Source organism: Salvelinus namaycush, chromosome 1, assembly GCF_016432855.1.
Source record: "Salvelinus namaycush isolate Seneca chromosome 1, SaNama_1.0, whole genome shotgun sequence".
Classification (NCBI taxonomy): Eukaryota; Metazoa; Chordata; class Actinopteri; order Salmoniformes; family Salmonidae; genus Salvelinus; species Salvelinus namaycush.
Window position 1 is genome coordinate 61,202,205 of NC_052307.1, and position 22,370 is coordinate 61,224,574.

The 22,370-nt window shown below is 44.2% G+C and overlaps 1 protein-coding gene across 1 annotated transcript; it reads left to right on the forward strand.

Moving 5' to 3' along the window:
* The first annotated feature begins 7,654 nt into the window (after positions 1-7,654).
* Positions 7,655-21,989, forward strand: LOC120052457 (protein mono-ADP-ribosyltransferase PARP6-like). The gene is made up of 21 exons (XM_038999383.1): positions 7,655-7,765; positions 8,361-8,455; positions 8,648-8,708; positions 8,807-8,897; positions 10,574-10,640; positions 11,681-11,830; positions 14,533-14,683; positions 15,530-15,583; positions 15,982-16,077; positions 16,282-16,374; positions 16,480-16,605; positions 16,790-16,855; positions 17,033-17,100; positions 17,234-17,282; positions 17,401-17,513; positions 18,733-18,805; positions 20,468-20,537; positions 21,184-21,263; positions 21,372-21,435; positions 21,562-21,646; positions 21,861-21,989. The coding sequence occupies exons 1-21, from the start codon at positions 7,655-7,657 to the stop codon at positions 21,961-21,963; spliced, it is 1,866 nt and encodes a 621-aa protein (XP_038855311.1). The 3' UTR covers positions 21,964-21,989.
* Positions 21,990-22,370: the final 381 nt, after the last annotated feature.

The following is a 22,370-nucleotide window of genomic DNA, read 5'->3' on the forward strand; positions in this document are numbered from 1 at the left end:
GTACCATAGGGTTTTATATTCAATTACCTGCATTTCAGTGACACTATGCTCAATCTCACTGTATAGTCAATAGCATAAATGTATACCCATCATGGTGGTTGGAGATGTGAAAATCCCAGGAAAGACACACCTAAAATTGCACGTACATCCTCGAAGCCGCAGTGTCTCATGGGATGCCCATGACTGAAAGGTTATATTATTGTGTAAGTAACAAATGTGTCAGAAAATGATCGTGTCTCACGCTCTCAAACAAATCAGTAGTTCAATCCTTTCCAATCTCCACTCATCTCACCCAGACACATAGTATCTGATGATGATGACGATATTTTACATAATTGTAGTTACCATCACGATACTACTAATCATGCAAGGCAGTTCCACAACATGCCACTTTAACAGTTCACTTTTTAATTTAGAGAATTCAGAGGGGTCTGTCATCAGCACAAGTATAACCACAGATAGGAGACAGTACCTTTGGTATACTGTAACAGTTGAGGATGAGATGATTTATAATCAGCAGCTCCCTCTAGTGTTCATTATGAAGAAGAGATTAGCTGAGGTTTAGCTTGCTGTGGCTAAACTACAATTGAATATTCCTTCCCCCAGCACAAACCTTTGATAGTTTCCCTCTAACCTTTTCTCTTACTTTTATATCATGCAATATATTTTGGGTAAAGGAGTTATATAAACAAAAACCCTTTCACTCAATCTGACTTGTTGTATTCCTACTCAACTCAAGCTCTCATCACAGATGGGAGTGAGACTACAAATTCTGCCTAACCCTCATCAAGCCAAATTAGAGGAAAATTCCTACCTGTTGTCACTGGCGAAGTGTTCTAACTGTGTAGGGATTGTCTACATGTCATCATGTACACCATTCAGTCATGGAATGTAACCCCTCCCTCTCTGTCCGCTCCTACGGTAGTCCTCACCTGAACTCAAAGGTAACATGGCTGCAGCTGCTGCCACTGTTGGCTTCTCCCTGGCCAGACTCTGGCTGTGTCCTGCACTCTGCACTCATAGGCTCTGCTCCCTCAGACCAATGGACACCTGCCCAGGTGAGGGACATTCCCTCCAACCCAATCACCTGGCCCCGCTGGCCAAGCCCCCACCAGTCACAGGGCATTATCATCTCACACACCACAGCCATGAGGTACAGTAAGATAACCCTCACCCTGGTGAAATCCTCAGTCAAATCCTATAGATATATAGATATTAGATAAGCGGCTGTGATGATATATTCAAATTTTGATTTGTTAGATTATATGTTTTCTGACTAAGATGATAGTTTATTTTCATATCATGTAAAATCTTCATCAGGTTTTTATAATATTTTATTGAAGTGATTCCATTTTTGATAAAGACCTAGAAAAGCAATATTCACTGCAGAACTATCTATTCTATGTCTATGGCAAGTCTCCCCTGTACGCATACAGCTAGAGCCATCCTTTGAGAAGGTGTGTACATTTGTCCTGTATAATTATGTCTATTGAAAGGGTCATGCACTGTGCATACTCCCCCACCATAGGCTCTTGAAGTATAGTGCATTCGGAAAGTATTTAGACCCCTTCCCTTTTTCCATATTTTGTTACTTTACAGCCTTGGATTAAATACAACTTCACCTCAAAAACCATCACACAATACCCCATGATGACAAAGCGAAAACAGGTTTTTAGAAATGTTTGCAAATTGTATTGAAAAAATGTGTTAAACAAATCAAAATATATTTTACATTTGAGATTCTTCAAATAACCTCCCTTTGCCTTGATGACAGCTTTGCACACTCTTGGCATTCTTTCAACCAGCTTCACCTGGAATGCTTTTTCAACAGTCTTGAAGGAGTTCCAACATATGCTGAGCACTTGTTGGCTGCTTTTCCTTCACTCTGCGGTCTGACTCATCCCATATTCCATATTTTGTTACGTTACAGCCTTGGATTAAATGACAATGTTCCTCATCAATCTACACACAATACCGCATGATGACAAATCAAAAACAGGTTTTTAGAAATGTTTGCAAATGTATTAAAAAACAAAACAAAAATACTTTATTTACATAAGTATTCAGACTCTTTGCTATGAGGTTCAAAATTGAGCTCATGTGCATCTTGTTTCCATTGATCATCCTTGAGATGTTTCTACAACTTGATTTGAGTCCACCTGTGGTAAATTCAATTGATTGGACATGATTCTGAAAGGCACACACCTGTGTATATAAAGTCCCACAGTTGACAGTGCATGTCAGAGCAAACCAAGCCATGAGGTCGAAGGAATTGTCCATAGAGCTCCGAGACAGGATTGTTGAGGTACAGATCTGGGGAAGGGTACCCAAAAATGTCTGCAGCATTGAAGTTCCCAAAGAACACAATGGCCTCCATCATTCTTAAATTAAAGAAGTTTGGAACCACCAAGACCCTTACTAGAGCTGGCCACCTGGCCAAACTGAGCAATTGGAGGAGAAGGGCCTTGGTCAGGGAGGTGACCAAGAACCCGGTGGTCACTCTGACAGAGCTCCAGAGTTCCTCTGTGGAAATGGGAGAAACCTTCCAGAAGGACAACCATCTCTGCAGCACACCACCAATCAGGCCTTTATGGTAGAGTGGCCAGATGGAAGCCACTCCTCAGTAAAAGGCACATGACAGGTCACTTGGAGTTTGTCAAAAGGCACCTAAAGGAATCTCAGACCATGGGAAACAAGATTCTCTGGTCTGGTGAAACCAAGATTGAACTCTTTGGCCTGAATGCCAAGCGTCATGTCTGGAGGAAACCAGACACCATCCCTATGGTGAAGCATGGTGGTGGCAACATCATGCTGTGGGGATGTTTTTCAGAAGTTCACCTTCCAACAGGACAACGACACTAAGCACACAGCCAAGACAACGGAGGAGTGGCTTCGGAACAAGTCTCTGAATGTCCTTTAGTGGCCCAGCCAGAGCCCGGACTTGAACCCAATTGAAAATCTCTGGAGAGACCTGAAAATAGCTGTGCAGCGATGCTCCCCATCCAACCTGAGAGAGCTTGAGAGGATCTGCAGAGAAGAATGGGAGAAACTCCCCAAATACAGGTGTGCCAAGCTTATAGCGTCATACCCTAGAAGACTCGATGCTGTAATCGCTGCCAAAGGTGCTTCGACAAAGTACTTGAGTAACTGAGTGACTTGCCTAGTTAAATAAAGGTTTAATAAAAATAAATCTATAAAAATTAAAGGGTCTGAATACTCACACTACCGGTCAAAAGTTTGATAGTCCCACTAAGCCCAAACCAGATGGGATGGCGTATCACTGCAGAATGCTGTAGTAGGTATTATGGTTAAGTGTGCCTAAAATTGTAAATACATCACAAACAGTGTCACCAGCAAAGCACCCCCACATCATAACACCTTCTCCTCCATGCTTTAAGGTGGGAAATACGCATGTGGAGATCATCCATTCACCCACACTGCGTCTCACAAAGACACAGCGGTTAGAACCAAAATTCTCCAATTTGGACTCCAGACCAAAGGACACATTTCCACCAGTCTAATGTCCATTGCTCATGTTTCTTGGCACAAGCAAGTCTCTTCTTATTATTGGTGTCCTTTAGTAGTGGTTTCTTTGCAGAAATTCGACCATGAAGGCCTGATTCACACAGTCTCCTCTGAACAGTTGATGCTGAGATGTGTCTGTTACTTGAACTCTGTGAAGCATTTATTTGGGCTGCAATTTCTGAGGCTGGTAACTCTAATGAACTTATCCTCTGTAGCAGGGGTAACTCTGGGTCTTCTATTCCTGTGGCGGTTCTCATGAGAGCCAGTTTCATCATAGCGCTTGAAGGTTTTTGCGACTTGCACTTGAAGAAACTTTCAAAGTTCTTGACATTTTCCACATTGACTGACCTTCATGTCTTAAAGTAATGATGGATAGTTGTTTTTCTTTGCTTATTTGAGCTGTTCTTGCCGTAATATGGACTTGGTCTTTTACCAAATAGTGCTATCTTCTGTGTACCCCCCTACCTTGTCACAACACAACTGATTGGCTCAAACGCATTAAGACGGAAAGAAATTCCACAAATGAACTTTTAAGAAGGCACACCTGTTAATTTAAATGCATTCCAGGTGACTACCTCATGAAGCTGGTTGAGAGAATGCCAAGTATGCAAAGCTGTCATCAAGGCAAATGGTGGCTATTTGAAGAATTTAAAATTTAAAATATATTTTGATTTGTTTAACACTTTTTTGTTACTACATGATTCCATATGTGTTATTTCATAGTTTTGATGTCTTCACTATTATTCTGCAATGTAGAAAATAGTAAAAATGAAAGAAAAACCCTTGAAGGAGTAGGTGTTCTAAAACTTTTGAACAGTAGTGTATGTTGAATACTTAAATTTGCAAAAATGTCTAAAAACCTGTTTTTGCATTGTCATTATGGGGTATTGTGTGTAGATTGGTGAGATTTAAAAAAATATATATAAATTGGGAAAAAGTCAAGGGGTCTGAATACTTTCTGAATGCACTGTATGTTCTATCTTTGTCTTCAGGCAGAACATCTTTATAAGGGTCACTGCACTTTGGAATTCCTGCCATAACACATCAGCAAAGAGTGAGACAGCACTCCTTACTAAGAGTGGACACACAGCAGAGCCAAACGGACAGTTCGTTCAGAGCCTAATCTGTCTGTGATATTGGTCAGTACTTACCACGATGCAGGGAGCTAACCAGGATAAACACTGATTAAGACTGTTGCACAGAGGCTAATTGCCATTGGCTCAGACACTGACTCAGCCACTGTACAATATCCTAAACAATATGCTGCTATATAATTGCTATACACACTGCAATACATTAAATACTGTACCAATGCTTCTACATTTCATGAGTTAATTAGAATGTAATATGTTTCATGTTTTGTGGTTTCGTTCCTAAGTTTTCACTGTATATATTTTTTTTGTTTCATCTTTTAGAAAAGGCGATTTGTGAGCGTAACAGACAGAATGGTCCTAAAATGGTATCAGACAACAGACATGAACTTCTTTCTCAAAAAGTGATTGCTCTGGTAGAGACACAGGCTTAGAAACAGACTCAGAAACACACACACACACACACACACACACACACACACACACACACACACACACACACACACACACACACACACACACACACACACACACACACACACACACACACAGCACTAACAGGACTGCCATTTTCCTCCATTTTTCTCTACCCCTTCTCCCTTTAGCAGAAACACAGTCAGCTGCAAGTCACATGACCAGCTGCTAGCTCCAACTGAGCATGCTCAGGCCCCTCAGTGTTGTCAGGCAAAAACTAAGACGGCAGTACGAGCAGAGATCTGCAATAGATAAACACAGACATAGAGCAGCCACCTGGAAGCAGAGAGGCTGATACGGACAGGGAGAGAGAGGGAGGCAGCCATTTTGGCATTTACAATTCTCACTGTTGTTTTTAAGTAATTTTATTTAAATTTTTCATTCAGGGGGGACATAGCAGGGATATAAAAGCAGGTGTTCCCTTTAAGAGGGAAAGGATCAGGACCAAGGACAGCATCCTCCATCTCCATCCTCCATCTCCAGCTCCTGTATAGGTAAGTGTGCCGGACGGAGGAGAGGTGGGGGATGGGTAAAGCTGCATGCCTCTGCGTGTGTTTAATTCTCATTGAAGGGATGAGGGGAGGGGGTCAGTTTGCTCTATCGGTATGTGAGACGACAGAGAGAGGCGAGGGGGGTGGGGGGTTCGGGGACATGGCAATGCAGGTGGGGGAATACGGGAGGAGGAGGGGGGGGGGGGCTTTCCAAAAGAGGATTGCTGAACATCCAGGAGATGTGGAAAACCATTAATAGCAAAAGAACACATGATAAATACACTATAGTTGAAATGGAATGTGGTCTCGCTAGAGGCAGCTTCTGGTGAAACAAAATGGCTCAGTTTTGGGGAGAGATGAGGTCGCTGAACTGAGTAAGCACAGAAGAAGAAAGGAGAGAGAGGCAGAGGAAAAGAGAGACAGTGTTTCTTCATTTGTATGGACTCACACGTATCTGGTAGAGGAGGCATCGTTGGATTTGTTGTTGACTCTAACAGCCACAGGCTGTGTATGTGTTGTGAGTGTGTGTTTATTAGCGTGTTCTGTGATAACAACCTGTATTCAACTATGAGCATCGTACAGCTGACAGGAGTCCATTACCATTATGCAGTTTAACTGATATAATCTTATTTTTGTGTTGGATGTGTCACTCTAGATCTTTTGTCGTCTATGTTGTGATTTTGTCCAATGTTGAAAAGGTATTGCCTTCAGTGCATGTTGTGTTTAGCTTAGGGGACACAATGTCTGATGTGTTTACACCTGAATGTAAAGATATGGCAGCTGAAATATGTGGAGGGAAGTATGCTATCATCTCTAACGCTATTATGCTTTTGTTGGGAGCTGTTAGGGATATATCATAGATTCAGTTTATAAAAGTACACACCTGGTACCATCTAGCACAGTGATCTCATCCTCTGAGGTCATTGTGAGGTCTGAGAGCTTAATGGCTGGTGATGATGAAATATCACAATTTTAGGATGTTGAGAAAATGTAAAAAATGCCCAGAGAGAAATATATCCATCCCTGGCTTTAACTCCTGATTCAGCCAGATAAATATTTTGCACACTTTCAATGATTATTCCTAACAAAGACTATTCCTAAACTTGACAGTGCAGGTAATACAATGAAGTGATTTTTACCAAATGGACTACCCTTTCCTTACCTTTTGTACACAGATTGAAAAGATTAGATGAAGATTCTGTTGGATATTCAGATTACCTAAACATAAAATTGTGCACAAAGCACAACACATAAAGCCTCTCTCTCCCACACACTCTCCGTCTTCACTGTGATTAATGGGACGGTGACAGATGGCAGAAGTGGCTGTTGCTAGGATACATGGCAAGGTGGAGTGCAGATGATTGAAAGAAAAAGGGAAAAGGAGGCCACCATTAGGAAGTGGCAATGCGGAAAACGTCATTGCATCATTGTTTAGTGAACTGTGTTTATTTAAGGTAGATGCTTTGTGAAAATGCTGAAATAAGAGACATACTGTAAGCTTATTGTTCTTGTTTCTCCTTCCTGTCATGCCAAATGATTAGTTACCACAGTTTGAGAGGAAGTCCGAGTGACCAGGCCAGACTTCAACCTCAGTCCCTCCACCTACATGGAGCTCAGCTGTTATGGATGGGAGAAGCCTAACCCTGTCTGAGAAACCCCTATGAACAACAGACCCAATGGTGAGACGACTCTTATAACACCATATCCAATGGTAGTATCATAGTCGTAATACTGTAGTCTCTGTTTATCATCAGACTGCAGTTATCATAATAGATACAGTCAGAATGGCTGATGTATGTAGATATCTAATAGATATATAAGGCGTGATGCCTTGCTGTCGATAACTACTAAGCCAAACGAAAACATAATAGTGAATCGTCATACATGTTTTACAAATAATGTATTGAATGTCTTTGGCTTATTTCATGTCTAGTTGTACTTTGTTAATCCAAATGGATCTCCGTCCATCCCTTTGACGTGACATAAAAAGCTTTATTTTGAAGTCTTTGAAGAACTGGCAGCTAAATGGACAGAGAGAGAGAAAGGATGGGAGATGGAGCGATAATAACTATAATGGCGTTTCACATCTGTCACATCTGTCTGCAGGACATCAGAGGCCAGTCGTGGACTGATGAGGAATCAGATGGGGAGAATGAGTCGGAGCAGTTCCTCTATGGGATCCAGGTACCCAGGCCGTCATGTCATCCTCCCAGGCCTCCTATCCCTCCCAGAGGGCAAACCGGACAAAACTGGTTGAAAGGATGTCTTAATGACGTCATTTCAACCAGTTTTGCCCGCTAGGCTCTTTGGTCCAATACAAACAGAATCAACACATGGGGTCTACAGAACTCCCCTAGGGGTCTACAGTAACTGCAATCTTGTTACATCAAATCCCATGTGACATACACAATGTCTTAATCTTTCAATCAGCTTTCTACATAAAGTTATCTCTAAAGGATTGAGGTGAAAGTACTGTAAATTCAGTCCGGTTTTAATTCTCCAGTGGATTCAGACCATCTACCGAGACATGAGAGCCTGTTTGTAGGCACTAATATATGTGTGTGAGAACGAGACAGATAGAAGACGGAACTAGAGATAGAGACATGCCGATACAGTCCTGTGAGACAGCAGAACAGGAGACTGCCCCTGTACATTTTCTAATACTACAGTCATTGTATACATGAGTATCAGTGCTAGCTCATATTACTGTACATGGATGCTACAGCAGCATCTCCATGGATAATTCAGTGGTCTGACTTGTGCCCCTCCCGGCCTGCAGGGGAGCTGTGCTGCTGACCTCTACCGACACCCCCAACTGGATGCAGACATCGAGGCAGTGAAGGACATCTATACCGACAGTGCTGTCTCTGTCAGGTACTACAGTACACACACAGTCTCCACAGCCAAGTCTCTAAACCAAGACCACAAACTGTTATTGTCATTATCAGTAAATACTTTGCTACAGAGAACATCAGACCCACTGAGATGTCAAGTTTCTTGGTGCGGAAAAGCTTTTCAGTTTATGTGATTATTACATCTGAATGTTTGCTATTCTTCCTCTTTCAGAGAGTATGGAACCATTGATGATGTGGACATTGACCTTCAGATTAATATCAGTTTCTTGGATGTGAGTTTTCGTTTTTATTATCTTTGGGCATTCCAGTATTACAATTCAGCATAGTAGAAAGTGTATGTGTATATCATATGTGTGTGTGTTTGTTCCAGGAGGAGGTGGCAACAGCCTGGAAGGTCATCCGAACAGAGCCCATCATTCTGAGACTACGGTTCTCTCTCTCCCAGTACCTAGATGGACCGGGTGAGCAGAGCCCCAGTGGCTGTGCGTGTGTGTGTCCATGCGTTCGCCTGCCTGTGTACAGTTGAAGTCGGAAGTTTACATACACTTAGGTTGGAGTCATTAAAACTCGTTTTTCAACCACTCCACAAATTATAGCATTGGCAAGTCGGTTAGGACATCTACTTTGTGCATGACACAAGACATTCTTTCCTCCAATTGTTTAAAGACAGATTAGTTCACTTATAATTCACTGTATCACAATTCCAGTGTGTCAGAAGTTTACATACACTAAGTTGACTGTGCCTTTAAACAGCTTGGAAAATTCCAGAAAATAATGTCATGGCTTTAGAAGCTTCTGATAGGCTAATTGACATCATTTGAGTCAATTGGAGGTGTACCTGTGGATGTATTTCAAGGCCTACCTTCAAACGCAGTGCCTCTTTGCTTGACATCATGGGAAAATCAAAAGAAATCAGCCAAGACCTCAGAAAAACATTGTAGACCTCCACAAGTCTGGTTCATCCTTGGGAGCAATTTCCAAATGCCTGAAGGTACCACGTTCATCTGTACAAACAATAGTACGCAAGTATAAACACCATGGGACCACTCAGCCGTCATTCCACTCAGGAAGGAGACGCGTTCTGTCTCCTAGAGATGAACGTACTTTGGAAAAAGTGCAAATCAATCCCAGAACAACAGCAAAGGACCTTGTGAAGATGCTGGAGGAAACAGGTACAAAAGTATCTACATCCACTGTAAAACAAGTCCTATATCGACATAACCTGAAAGGCCGCTCAGCAAGGAGGAAGCCACTGCTCCAAAACCGCCATAAAAAAAGCCAGACTGCAGTTTGCAAATGCGCGTGGGGACAAAGATCGTACTTTTTGGAGAAATGTCCTCTGGTCTGATGAAACAAAAATAGAACTGTTTGGCCATAATGACCATTGTTATGTTTGGAGGAAAAAGGGGGAGGCTTGCAAGCCAAAGAACACCATCCCAACTGTGAAGCACGGGGGTGGCAGCATCCTGTTGTGGGGGTGCTTTGCTGCAGGAGGGACTGGTGCACTTCACAATATAGATGACATCATGAGGGAGGAAAATGATGTGGATATATTGAAGCAACATCTCCAGACATCAGTCAGGAAGTTAAAGCTTGGTCGCAAAAGGGTCTTCCAAATGGACAATGACCTCAAGCATACTTCCACATTTTTGGGCAGAACTGAAAAAGCTTGTGCGCGCAAGGAGGCCTACAAACCTGACTCAGTTACACCAGCTCTGTCAGGAGGAATGGGCCAAAATTCACCCAACTTATTGTGGGAAGCTTGTGGAAGGCTACCTGATGCGTTTGACCCAAGTTAAACAATTTAAAGGCAATGCTACCAAATACTAATTGAGTGTATGTAAACTTCTGACCCACTGGGAATGTGATGAAAGAAATTAAAGCTGAAATAAATCATTCTCTCTACTATTATTCTGATATTTCACATTCTTAAAATAAGGTGGTGATCCTAACTCACCTAATACAGGGAATTTTTACTAGGATTAAATGTCAGGAATTGTGAAAAACTGAGTTTAATGTATTTGGCTAAGGTGTATGTGAACTTACAACTTCAACTGTATGTGTGCCTGTTTGTGTTTAATCAGAGCTGAGCTCTTCACTCCTATGGGTTGCGAAATAATGAGTTATCTATTCTCAGAACCGTCAGTGGAGGTGTTCCAGCCCTCCAATAAAGAGGGCTTCAGCCTGGGCCTGCAGCTCAAGAAGTGAGTCCTACCCAAGTCATATGCCACTCAGCACGATTACTCATTCTGGTTCAGAGAGGCTATCCATGGGTCCTACACTAATTTCACAAGATTTCCACCATTTTCAATGACACCTATACAACTTACACTTAATATGCAAAAGTATGTGGACACCCCTTCAATATATATAAAATTCAATATGTATAAAATCAAGCACACAGCCATGCAATCTCCATAGACAAACATTGGCAGTAGAATGGCCTTACTGAAGTGCTCTGGAACATTCAATGTGGCACTGTCATAGGATGCCACCTTTCCAACAAGTCAGTTCGTCAAATTGTTGCCCTGCTAGAGCTGCCCCGGTCAACTGTAAGTGCTGTTATTGTGCAGTGGAAACGTCTAGGAGCAACAACCGCTCAGCCGCGAAGTGGTAGGCCACACAAGCTCACAGAACAGGACCGTTGGGTCGAGTGCACAAGCCTAAGATCACCATGCCCAATGCCAAGCGTCAGCTGGAGTGGTGTAAAGCTCGCCTTCTCTGGAGTAATGAATCACGCTTCACCATCTGGCAGTCCAACGGACTAATCTGTGTTTGGCCGAGGCCAGGAGAACGCTACCTGCCCGAATGCACAGTGCCAACTGTAAAGTTTGGTGGAGGAGGAATAATGGTCTGGGGCTGTTTTTCATGGTTCGGGCTAGGAACCCCTTAGTTCCATTGCAGGGAAATCTTAACATCCAATGACATTCTAGACGATTCTGTGCTTCCAACTTTGTCGCGACAGTTTGGGGAAGGCCCTTTCCTGTTTCAGCATGGCAATGCCCAAGGGCACAAAGCGAGGTCAATACAGAAATTATTTGTTTAGATCTGTGTGGAAGAACTTGACTGGCCTGCACACCAACTCCATATTAATGCACATGATTTTGGAATGAGATGTTCGACGAGTAGGTGTCCACCTACTTTTGGTCATTTAATGTATATTATGGACTTAAATGTACAGTAGAGTCAATGACATCTGCTAATTGCTAATTGATTGTGACTGGTTGTGCTGTGTGCCCTATAGGATCCTGAGTACGTTCACGTCCCAGCAGTGGAAGCATCTCAGTAATGAGTTCCTGAAGGCCCAGCAGGAGAAGAGACACAGCTGGTTCAAGGCCGGGGGAACCATCAAGAAGTTCCGCGCAGGACTCAGCATCTTCTCTCCCATCCCCAAGTATTGCTCCTATTACAGCTTCTAGTACTATCCCGGCTACTATTACAGATTCTAGTACTATCCCGGCTACTATTACAGCTTCTAGTACTATCCCGGCTACTATTACAGCTTCTAGTACTGTCCCGGCTACTATTACAGCTTCTAGTACTATCCCGGCTACTATTACAGCTTCTAGTATTATCCCGGCTACTATTACAGCTTCTAGTATTATCCCGGCTGCTATTACAGCTTCTAGTACTATCCCGGCTAGTATTACAGCTTCTAGTACTATCCCGGCTACTATTACAGCTTCTAGTACTATCCCGGCTACTAATACAGCTTCTAGTACTATCCCGGCTACTATTACAGCTTCTAGTACTATCCCGGCTACTATTACAGCTTCTAGTATTATCCCGGCTACTATTACAGCTTCTAGTATTATCCTGGCTACTATTACAGCTTCTAGTACTATCCCGGCTACTATTACAGCTTCTAGTACTATCCCGGCTACTATTACAGCTTCTAGTACTATCCCGGCTACTATTGCAGCTTCTAGTATTATCCCGGCTACTATTACAGCTTCTACTACTATCCCGGCTACTATTACAGCTTCTAGTACTATCCCGGCTACTATTACAGCTTCTAGTACTATCCCGGCTACTATTACAGCTTCTAGTACTATCCCGGCTACTATTACAGCTTCTAGTACTATCCCGGCTACTATTACAGCTTCTAGTACTATCCCGGCTACTATTACAGCTTCTAGTACTATCCCGGCTACTATTACAGCTTCTAGTACTATCCCGGCTACTATTACAGCTTCTGTACTATCCCGGCTACTATTACAGCTTCTAGTACTATCCCGGCTACTATTACAGCTTCTAGTACTATCCCGGCTACTATTACAGCTTCTAGTACTATCCCGGCTACTATTACAGCTTCTAGTACTATCCCGGCTACTATTACAGCTTCTAGTACTATCCCGGCTACTATTACAGCTTCTAGTACTATCCCGGCTCCTATTGCAGCTTCTAGTACTATCCCGGCTACTATTACAGCTTCTAGTACTATCCCGGCTCCTATTGCAGCTTCTAGTACTATCCCGGCTACTATTACAGCTTCTAGTACTATCCCGGCTACTATTACAGCTTCTAGTACTATCCCGGCTCCTATTACAGCTTCTAGTACTATCCCGGCTACTATTACAGCTTCTAGTACTATCCCGGCTACTATTACAGCTTCTAGTACTATCCCGGCTACTATTACAGCTTCTAGTACTATCCCGGCTACTATTACAGCTTCTAGTATTATCCTGGCTACTATTACAGCTTCTAGTATTATCCTGGCTACTATTACAGCTTCTAGTATTATCCTGGCTACTATTACAGCTTCTAGTACTATCCCGGCTACTATTACAGCTTCTAGTATTATCCTGGCTACTATTACAGCTTCTAGTATTATCCCGGCTACTATTACAGCTTCTAGTACTATCCCGGCTACTATTACAGCTTCTGTACTATCCCGGCTACTATTACAGCTTCTAGTACTATCCCGGCTACTATTATAGCTTCTAGTACTATCCCGGCTACTATTACAGCTTCTAGTACTATCCCGGCTACTATTACAGCTTCTAGTATTATCCCGGCTACTATTACAGCTTCTAATACTATCCCGGCTACTATTACAGCTTCTAGTACTATCCCGGCTACTATTACAGCTTCTGTACTATCCCGGCTACTATTACAGCTTCTAGTACTATCCCGGCTACTATTACAGCTTCTAGTACTATCCCGGCTACTATTACAGCTTCTAGTACTATCCCGGCTACTATTATAGCTTCTAGTACTATCCCGGCTACTATTACAGCTCATAGTACTATCCCGGCTACTATTACAGCTTCTGTACTATCCCGGCTACTATTACAGCTTCTGTACTATCCCAGCTACTATTACAGCTTATAGTACTATCCCGGCTACTATTATAGCTTCTAGTACTATCCCGGCTACTATTATAGCTTCACATTCATTATCCTGGTCAGATTTCATCATCACTGTCATCTCAGTAGTCAATGGGTACATTTTACCTCCATTCAATAATACAATTATTGTGAATACTCTTGATTAATATAATATTTAGATTAAAACGTTTACATGGTTTGCAAGAAGAACGATTTCGCTCACAATCCGCTATACATGTACAGAGCATAATCAGCCTCCCTGATGGAAAAATGTAGAAAATTGCCAATCAAAATAAACATTCTATCACAGCGAACATGTTATTTTTGGGAAGCCTATTTGAGTTTGGACGTATAACATTTGTATGTGTAAACTATTTTAAAGACTTTTTCCCGAACTCACTTCACTCGAGGGAGGCTCTGATTGATCGTGATAGCACACGCGCAGATCAATAACAACACAGGAACGCCAATAAAGGTTGTTTTAACCGGGTTATGCTTACTTTGCTTGATCTTACGCAGATTAAGATAATCAGAGTAAGGTGTTTACATGACTAGTGCCAAACTTGGAGTATTGCCATAATCAGCTTAACATTGAATTATTAGTGTGCATGTAAACATACTCACTAATTGGTTGCTCTGAACTTTTGTGTTCCTATAATTTTCTTGCGTAGGTGTCTGAATGTCTGTCTGTATGTGTATGTACTGTATACTTCCAGGTCTATCCATTAATGGTCTCTGGGTTGTGTGTGTGTGTCTGTGTTCCCAGGTCCCCCAGCTACCCTCTGATCCAGGACACGGTTCTGAAGGGGAAGCTGAGTGTTCCAGAGCTGAGGGTGACCCGGCTCATGAATCGTTCCATCTCCTGCACCATGAAGAACCCCAAGGGGGAGCTGTTCAGCTACCCCCCCAACAGCCAGGTCGGAGGCCACCTCGCCTCACCACCACCATCACACACCCCTCTCCTGACTGGCCCTCTTACCCCTATACACATCAGCACAGACAACACAATATTTTTTATTTTTTATTTGTTAAGTTTACAACAAAAACATCTCAGAAGTGAGAAGAGATGCATTGCACCAGATTTAGCTAACAGCTAACTTACATCTGCAGGCCCTTGGCAGGTGAACATATAAACATGAAAACATTGTATACAAAAGGTCAACATACATACATCAGACATGTTCAAAACAGCAGTCAAGACATGCAGACACGTTTCAAAACAAAGGTCAAGACAATACACATAAACGTCATTCCACGTATTGCTGTTGGACCTGATGGTATTTGAGTTGTGAAACCCAAAAACACATGTCTAAATATTGCTCAGAGCCCAGTTATTGCGCCTAATGAAATTTCACGTGTGTGTGTTTTGATGTGTATTCTATTGCATTAAAAAAATCACTGTGACCTTACAGCTAGCTAGAACAGTCAAACACAATACATCATCCATATCAGAAAGTGCATGAATTCAGAGCAATACTCGTCACAAGCAACTATTTCCCCATTCTATTATCCATAATATCTAATTGTTTTCTCGCTTTGAACTACCTGAGAACTTTGACTGTACCCTCCCCCAACCAACACACCTACAGTACTGTACCTACCTTCCTTCCTGAGCCTCTCCCTACCCATATCTGACATGGCTGGCGCCGTGTCCCATAATGCTTTGTCTTCACTGTACCCATCAGACTGTGGCTGTCCCAGCGGCCAGGGCCCCAGCGCAGATTACCACGAGGCAGCTGATTGAATTGTTTTTCTCATCCCAGGCGGGCGGCCACTGCAAGAACATCCCTACCTTGGAGTATGGCTTCTTAGTACAGGTAGATAAGACCTCAAGGACAAAGCTAGGGCCCTAATAGGCTTTTAGTTCACTCTGAACGTCCTTCCAAAACAACTCCAAAGCGCAAACACTGATAGGACTATCAAGGGTCAAATTACCCTTACAAGAGTTAGAGGACATAGTATGTGCTCAAAGAAGGTCTCCGCCTCAGTTTAATTGATTCATGAAAGTTGAAATGAGGAAATGTTTTATCTATCAAATGATTTAGATTCATGTGCGTGTGTATAATGGGTTTGTTTCAACCCTGGGTAAAGTGACAGACTAAAACGTTGATAAGAGGCCCAGTCAGCTGATGATGTCATGATAGGAGAGTGATATATGGGGCTGGAGGAGAGGAGGGAGTGATTGGCAGGAACACCATGTTTTGTCTCCTGACAGATAATGAAATACTCGGAGCAGAGGATCCCCACTCTCAATGAGTACTGTGTGGTCTGTGACGAGCAGCACGTCTTTCAGAACGGATCCATGTTGAAGGTAGACCACATAAAAAAACATACAGTGTGAAGTGAACGTTAAAATGTAAATGTTTCAATTCAGCTATGAGCAAGTTTCTTTGTTTCACTCAGATTGATGTTTGTTCATGTGCGTGTGTGTGCCGCTTGCCCTGTGTGTGTGTGTGTGTGTGTGTGTGCGTGCGTGCGTGCGTGCGTGTGTGTGTGTGTGTGTGTGGGTGCGCAGCCGGCTGTGTGCACTAGAGAGCTGTGTGTGTTCTCCTTCTACACTCTGGGTGTGATGTCAGGAGCAGCAGAGGAGGTGGCCACTGGAGCAGAGGTGACTTCCTGACTAACAACACACACACTTTCTCTATCCCCCTGTCTTGTCTGTCTGTCCCTGTCTATCTGGTGATAACTGATCGGCTTTCATGTTGATCCCTAGGTGGTGGATCTGCTGGTGGCTATGTGTCGGGCTGCTCTGGAGTCTCCTCGTAAAAGCATCATCTTTGAACCCTACCCATCTGTGGTCGACCCCAACGACCCCAAGACTCTGGCCTTCAACCCAAAGGTTACTACTGTTGCTGTGGTTACACACCACGTTACAGGATGTCTGGTTATCATAATATGTGATAACATTCTGTAACATTACTTTGGGCTCATTGAATGGGTTGTAGATATTAATCCAATGTTTTTCTCTCTCCCTGTCCTTCTGACGCCTGTCTCTGTGGCTCCATCTTGCTCCCTGGTCACAGAAGAAGAACTATGAGAGATTGCAAAAAGCACTGGACAGTGTCATGTCCATCCGCGAGATGACCCAGGTACTGAGGCTGGGGGAGGCTGGGATGAAGGAAGGGCAGTCCTGTGCTGGACTTGGGCTGTGAAAAGAGACTATATATGTGTTGTTGCATTGAATCGTCTCCTTGTCATATTTAGATTTGGTAGTTTAGTGACGAAATGATAGTGGGGTGTGAAATAATGAAAGCTGTCTTTTCCAGGGCTCATATCTGGAGATTAAGAAACAGATGGACAAACTGGACCCTCTGGCTCACCCTCTACTGCAGTGGTAGGTAGAAGGTCTCTGCTTACACCTCCTGCAATCTAAACCTCCAACCCTGTTCTGCTTTTTTCACGAACCTGTTTTTCTTCTCCCAATCCTATCCCGTCCTCTCTCTCCCTCTCTCTCTCTCCCTCTCTAGGATCATATCCAGTAACCGATCCCATATCGTCAAGCTGCCTCTGAGTAGGGTATGAATAACACAGATCTCTGGTGTCTGCTCTTCCTCGTAACTGTTGCCGTGTGTTCTCCACTACATGATTCTCTATACTCTCTCTCCTTCCCTCCGTCTCTCTCTCTCTCCTATAGCAACTGAAGTTCATGCACACATCCCACCAGTTCTTGTTGCTCAGCAGCCCGCCTGCCAAGGAGGCACGCTTTCGCACGGCCAAGAAGCTCTACGGCAGCACCTTTGCCTTCCAGTGAGTCCCCTCTCTCTCCCCTAAGGGTGCCACTCCCCTGTAGTGGTCCCATATACAGTATATGGCAGCACCAACCTCCCCTTAACCATAGACTCCCACATACAGAATAGGTACTATGTTACATTAAGTTTGAGATTACTTGATTCGTCAATTGTGCACAAAGTCCAACCAAAATTAATTCCATCCCTTCCCAAAGACACATCCAGGTTGGAGCAGGGGGCTGCCACACTGGGCGCCAGTGGAGCAGTTATTGTGGGGGGTTAAGTGCCTTGCTCAAGGGCACAATGTCAGGCAACGGCATTTGGGATTAGATACCAGTATCCTCCGGTTGCCAGCTCACTTCCACACCGATTTTCTTTTTCCTGTCAGATCCGGGATTGAAACTTCTAGGCTACCTGCCGCCCAGTCTTATAGACAGAGGCAGCACAAAGTAGAGTCCCACATGTCTGGTAGTTACAGCATCCACCAGCTGACAGCACAGTGAACAGACACCACACCCTGTTTTCCCAGCAGTACTGGGTCCCTGATGTAGCAATATCAGTGTGAGCAACAGACAGCCATGCCCCTGCTGTACAAAAGGCACGAAGCAGAAGCATGCATGGGACTATCTGAAAGCAATCAGAACGGTCTCAGTCCCTCAGGCAGCTAGCTGATTTAAATTCAACAACCACTCCTCTTGAACATTGTCTCTGCTAAGAATAACAGCATGGCTACCCTGTTTCACCCCTGGGGTTTATTTGAGGACAATAAGAGATGAGAGAAGGTATAGTTTGATGTATTCCCACTGAGACTTCTATTCACGTGACATCCTGCTGTTGAAAGGAGAAGGAGGGGTGATGTAATATCATGAGATTTCTGAGCTGTTCCTGTGCTGTATGTCCTCAGCCATTCTGCTGTCTTTAGCAAACAAACATGCCAAGTTTAGAAAATGTGAGAAAATAGAATTACTATCTCATACAATCAGCCAAAAACACAGTGTAAACAGACTTATTGCATTGCCAATAAGATGTAGATATCTCCCGGCATGAATGCTTTACTCGAGGTACAGTATAGCAATATGTCCATAAATGGTGGGCATGCAAAAGTGGAAATAATTATGTTTTGAACGCTCTCTGCACAGCATTGTTGGAGCCTTTAGAAAGCACTGGCCCTGTTTGAGGAAGAAGTGTTCAGTATTCACAACTCTCCTTATCTCTCTCTCTCCCTGCACCTGCTCTAGTGGTTCCCATATAGAGAACTGGCACTCCGTTCTGAGAAATGGACTAGTCAATGCCTCTTATACCAAACTGCAGGTATGTAGATCCAGCAGTTGGCTGAGCTAAGACGCATCCTCCCTTGGACAGAGCCTGTCTGTCCTCCTCACACACAGTGCAGGTTGGCTGTCCAGCTGATCCATTTTGACAGTAACGGATGCCAGGTTTCTCTCTCAATGTATTGGGCGCTTTAAAATGCCAGGCCCACCAGTAATTTTCCCCTGGCATATGTCGAGCACTTCCTGTTTCCTGCTCTGACAGCAGTGGACGCCACGCCTCTTCCTGTCCTGATAGAGAGGCGGAGGGGCTGTGTTGTCTGCTGGGGGGCTGGGGGTTACCAGTCGGCCTGGCTGAAGGCGTGGCTGCCTGGGTTGACCACTAAGAGCACTGAGTAGACTAGGTCAGAGGTTACGACTGCTGCCCCGCCCCATGTCTGTTTCGCTATGAGGATCCACAGAGTGGGTGAGTGGGTGAGGGATCCAAGGAAGGTCAGTAACGGTCATCACCTATACTGTCTCTCTTATTTACCTCTATGCTGAACCTAATGATGTTTAATATGTATATGGCTGATCCTCCTGGCAGTTCAAGACCCTGTACAAGACATTAAACCACATGCATGACAATCTATTTCTATGTCTATAGACTCTTAGGTTCATGCTGTATGCACCTTTGAGACACGCCGTCTCGCTCCTTCCTGTTATTATATTATGCTGTATGGATGGGAGAAGTCAGCAGGGTGTTTGTTGTCAGTGAGCGGTTTATTATGAGCATATTACAGCATTAGAACCTTTGTTGTTAGAGCTTTGAAGACTCGTCGTTCATCTCCTTGTTCTGCGTCCCTCGCTCTCTCCCTCCTCCTCACCTTGAGCGCGTGTTTGTTCATTCTGTCACGCCTTCAGCTCGCACAGCAAATCTCATTGTGTCTCTGTCTCTCTCTCTCTCGCACGCTGTCCTTCAGATACATGTCATCTCTGTCACCTAAACTCAGAAGTGATTCTTCTTCCTCCACTCTCACAAAGTATTTCCGTGGGTGTCACCTCTCCACTGGAGCTGAAACTCCCTCTGCTCTGCCATGGATGTCCATCAAACATTCCCCCGTCTTCATCATCCGTCTTCATCCTCATCCTCCCCTTGTTCTGTCGCCATCCGTTCTGATGTGGTTCCACGTTATTATGGATGATTTACATGAATGTTCAACACAAGACTTCTACATGGACGTGTGTTACCTCACCTCAACACCTTATGAGGTCTCAGTGGGTAGTGGAACAGGAGACTATGTGGTCCTACAATAACCAATGTATTGTACTTTAGGCAGGTTTCTTTTTCTATTGCACTTCACCTCGTGGTTCAACATAGAGCCCACTGTGGGCTACCTTCTACCTTCTCTCTGCACTGCTACCTCTCTGTGTGTGTGTGTCTCTCTTGTATGTGTGTATATATGAGAGTGTGTGTCTCTGAGTGTATGTTCCCCTGGCAGTGTGTCTCTGAGTGTGTCTCTGAGTGTGTGTGTGTGTGTGTGTGTGTGTGTGTGTGTGTGTGTGTGTGTGTGTGTGTGTGTGTGTGTGTGTGTGTGTGTGTGTGTGTGTGTGTGTGTGTGTGTGTGTGTGTGTGTGTGTGTGTGTGTGTGTGTGTGTGTGTCTTGAGTGTGTGCGCTGCTGGTGGGCTCTCAGTGATTCTTCCCCCTGCTCTTTTCAACACAAGCTGCATGGTGCAGCCTATGGAAAGGGTATCTATCTCAGCCCCATCTCCAGCATTTCCTTTGGATACTCAGGTAGGAATTACCCTCTGTCCTGCAGGCTATGGCCTGCTCTCTCTCTCTCTCTCTCTGTCTTTGTCTCTCTGTCTCTCTATCTCTGTCTTTGTCTCTCTCTCTCTGTCTCTGTCTCTCTGTCTCTGTCTTTCTCTCTGTCTCGCTCTGTTTCGCTCTGTTTTTCTGTCTGTCTCTCTCTATGTCTCTCTCTGTCTCTCTCTCACCCCTCGTCCTTCAGACTGTTAGTTGTGTCTGCTCACTTTGTTCAGCTGACTTGTCTCTGTCTCTGGTACAGTCCATCTTCATCTTTGGGTTGGGTTCACCTACCAGTGCTGTCCCTGCACTACATTGTCCTGTGTGTCCACTGTGGGGCTGCTGGTCTGGTCTGTATGTGTCTGGCTCTGTGCATTGCATATCACACACTCATCTGATGTCCTCTAGTTTTGTGTGCATGTGCGTCCAAGTCTAACTGGGTAAGCAAGCAGCCATCTTTAAGTAAGGTTGAGCAATACCCTGACCCTATGCCATCCTCACCTCCTCTGTGTTGTTCCATCAACAGAACTCAAAAGTATGTTCAGCTGTTGACCTGTTCAGCATATGGTAGTATCTCAGCTCCAGTACAGCTCTGACCAGCTTTGCGTTTGTCTACATCCGTGTGTGTGTTCAGGGATGGGTAAAGGACAGCACCGCATGCCCACCAAAGATGAGCTGGTGCAGCGTTACAACCGTATGAATAGCGTTCCACAGGTGCAGTGTCTGATGGTGAGAGACTCATACACGTTTTACTTGCAACCATTTGCCCTGTTGATACGTGTCCGAGCATTACATCATGCTCTGTACTGACTGCTTCCACAGAGCCGTCCTATCCAGTCAAGGTTTCTCCAGAGCCGGAATCTAAACTGCATTGCCCTTTGTGAAGGTAAATACTGTACCACATGAAATGTATAGACTAGCTTGGTCAATTTTGAGCCGTTGTTCTTGGTCATGGGGTGGTGTGTTTTGTTAACGATGACCCCTTCCATGTCTCGCTGTCTGCCTGACTCAGTGATCACGTCCAAGGACCTGCAGAAGCACGGCAACATCTGGGTGTGTCCTGTGTCCGACCACGTCTGCACGCGCTTCTTCTTCGTGTGAGTAACCTCGTCCTGACTCTTATCGTTCCCCTAGAAATCCGTGTGACACGTTGGTTCCGTCTGTTGCCTGTAAAGTTGTTATTGCGTTTCCGTAAGACATTCCACAACCATGTAACAAAATGAGGAACAATAGAAACGTGACGCACAGCAAGACAGCGAACTACCAGTCACATCGTTTCATCGAATGTGAACGGTCACCTCTGTGTTGCAGGTACGAGGACGGCCAGGTGGGAGATGCCAACATCAACACCCAGGAGCCCAAGGTGCAGAAGGAGATCATGCGTGTGATCGGCACCCAGATCTACTCCAGCTAATGGAGGCTCCCTGGTGGCCCTTGGAGGAACAGGTCTGTACTGCAGATAGACCGACAGACAGAACTATAGACATAAATACAGACAGACATTCGGGAAACACAAACTCAGACCAGATGAGGGAGGTTGATGATCTTTACGCCTCATATCTACAGTTCTTTTCCCTCACTTTTTATTCCTCTGCTTTCCGTTCTCCCTGTGTCTGGCTAGCATGTGTAACAGTTCCTACTCTGTGCTCCAGTGAGCCACACCCGTGGGCTAGATAGAGCTGGAGAACACAGGGATGAATGAAGGAAACCTTAGCTGGACTGGTTTGCCACACACACACACACACACACACTCTGAGCTGAAGCGCAAGCGCTCATACACACACACACACACACACACACACACACACACACACACACACA

Excerpts from the sequence above, each read along its gene's own strand:
- LOC120052457 (XM_038999383.1), top strand. The coding sequence starts at position 7,655 with ATGGCGTTTCACATCTGTCACATCTGTCTGCAGGACATCAGAGGCCAG. Across the intron at positions 8,456-8,647 it reads GACAGTGCTGTCTCTGTCAG|AGAGTATGGAACCATTGATG; the intron begins GTACTACAGTAC and ends TTCCTCTTTCAG. Across the intron at positions 17,514-18,732 it reads GGCAGCACCTTTGCCTTCCA|TGGTTCCCATATAGAGAACT; the intron begins GTGAGTCCCCTC and ends CACCTGCTCTAG.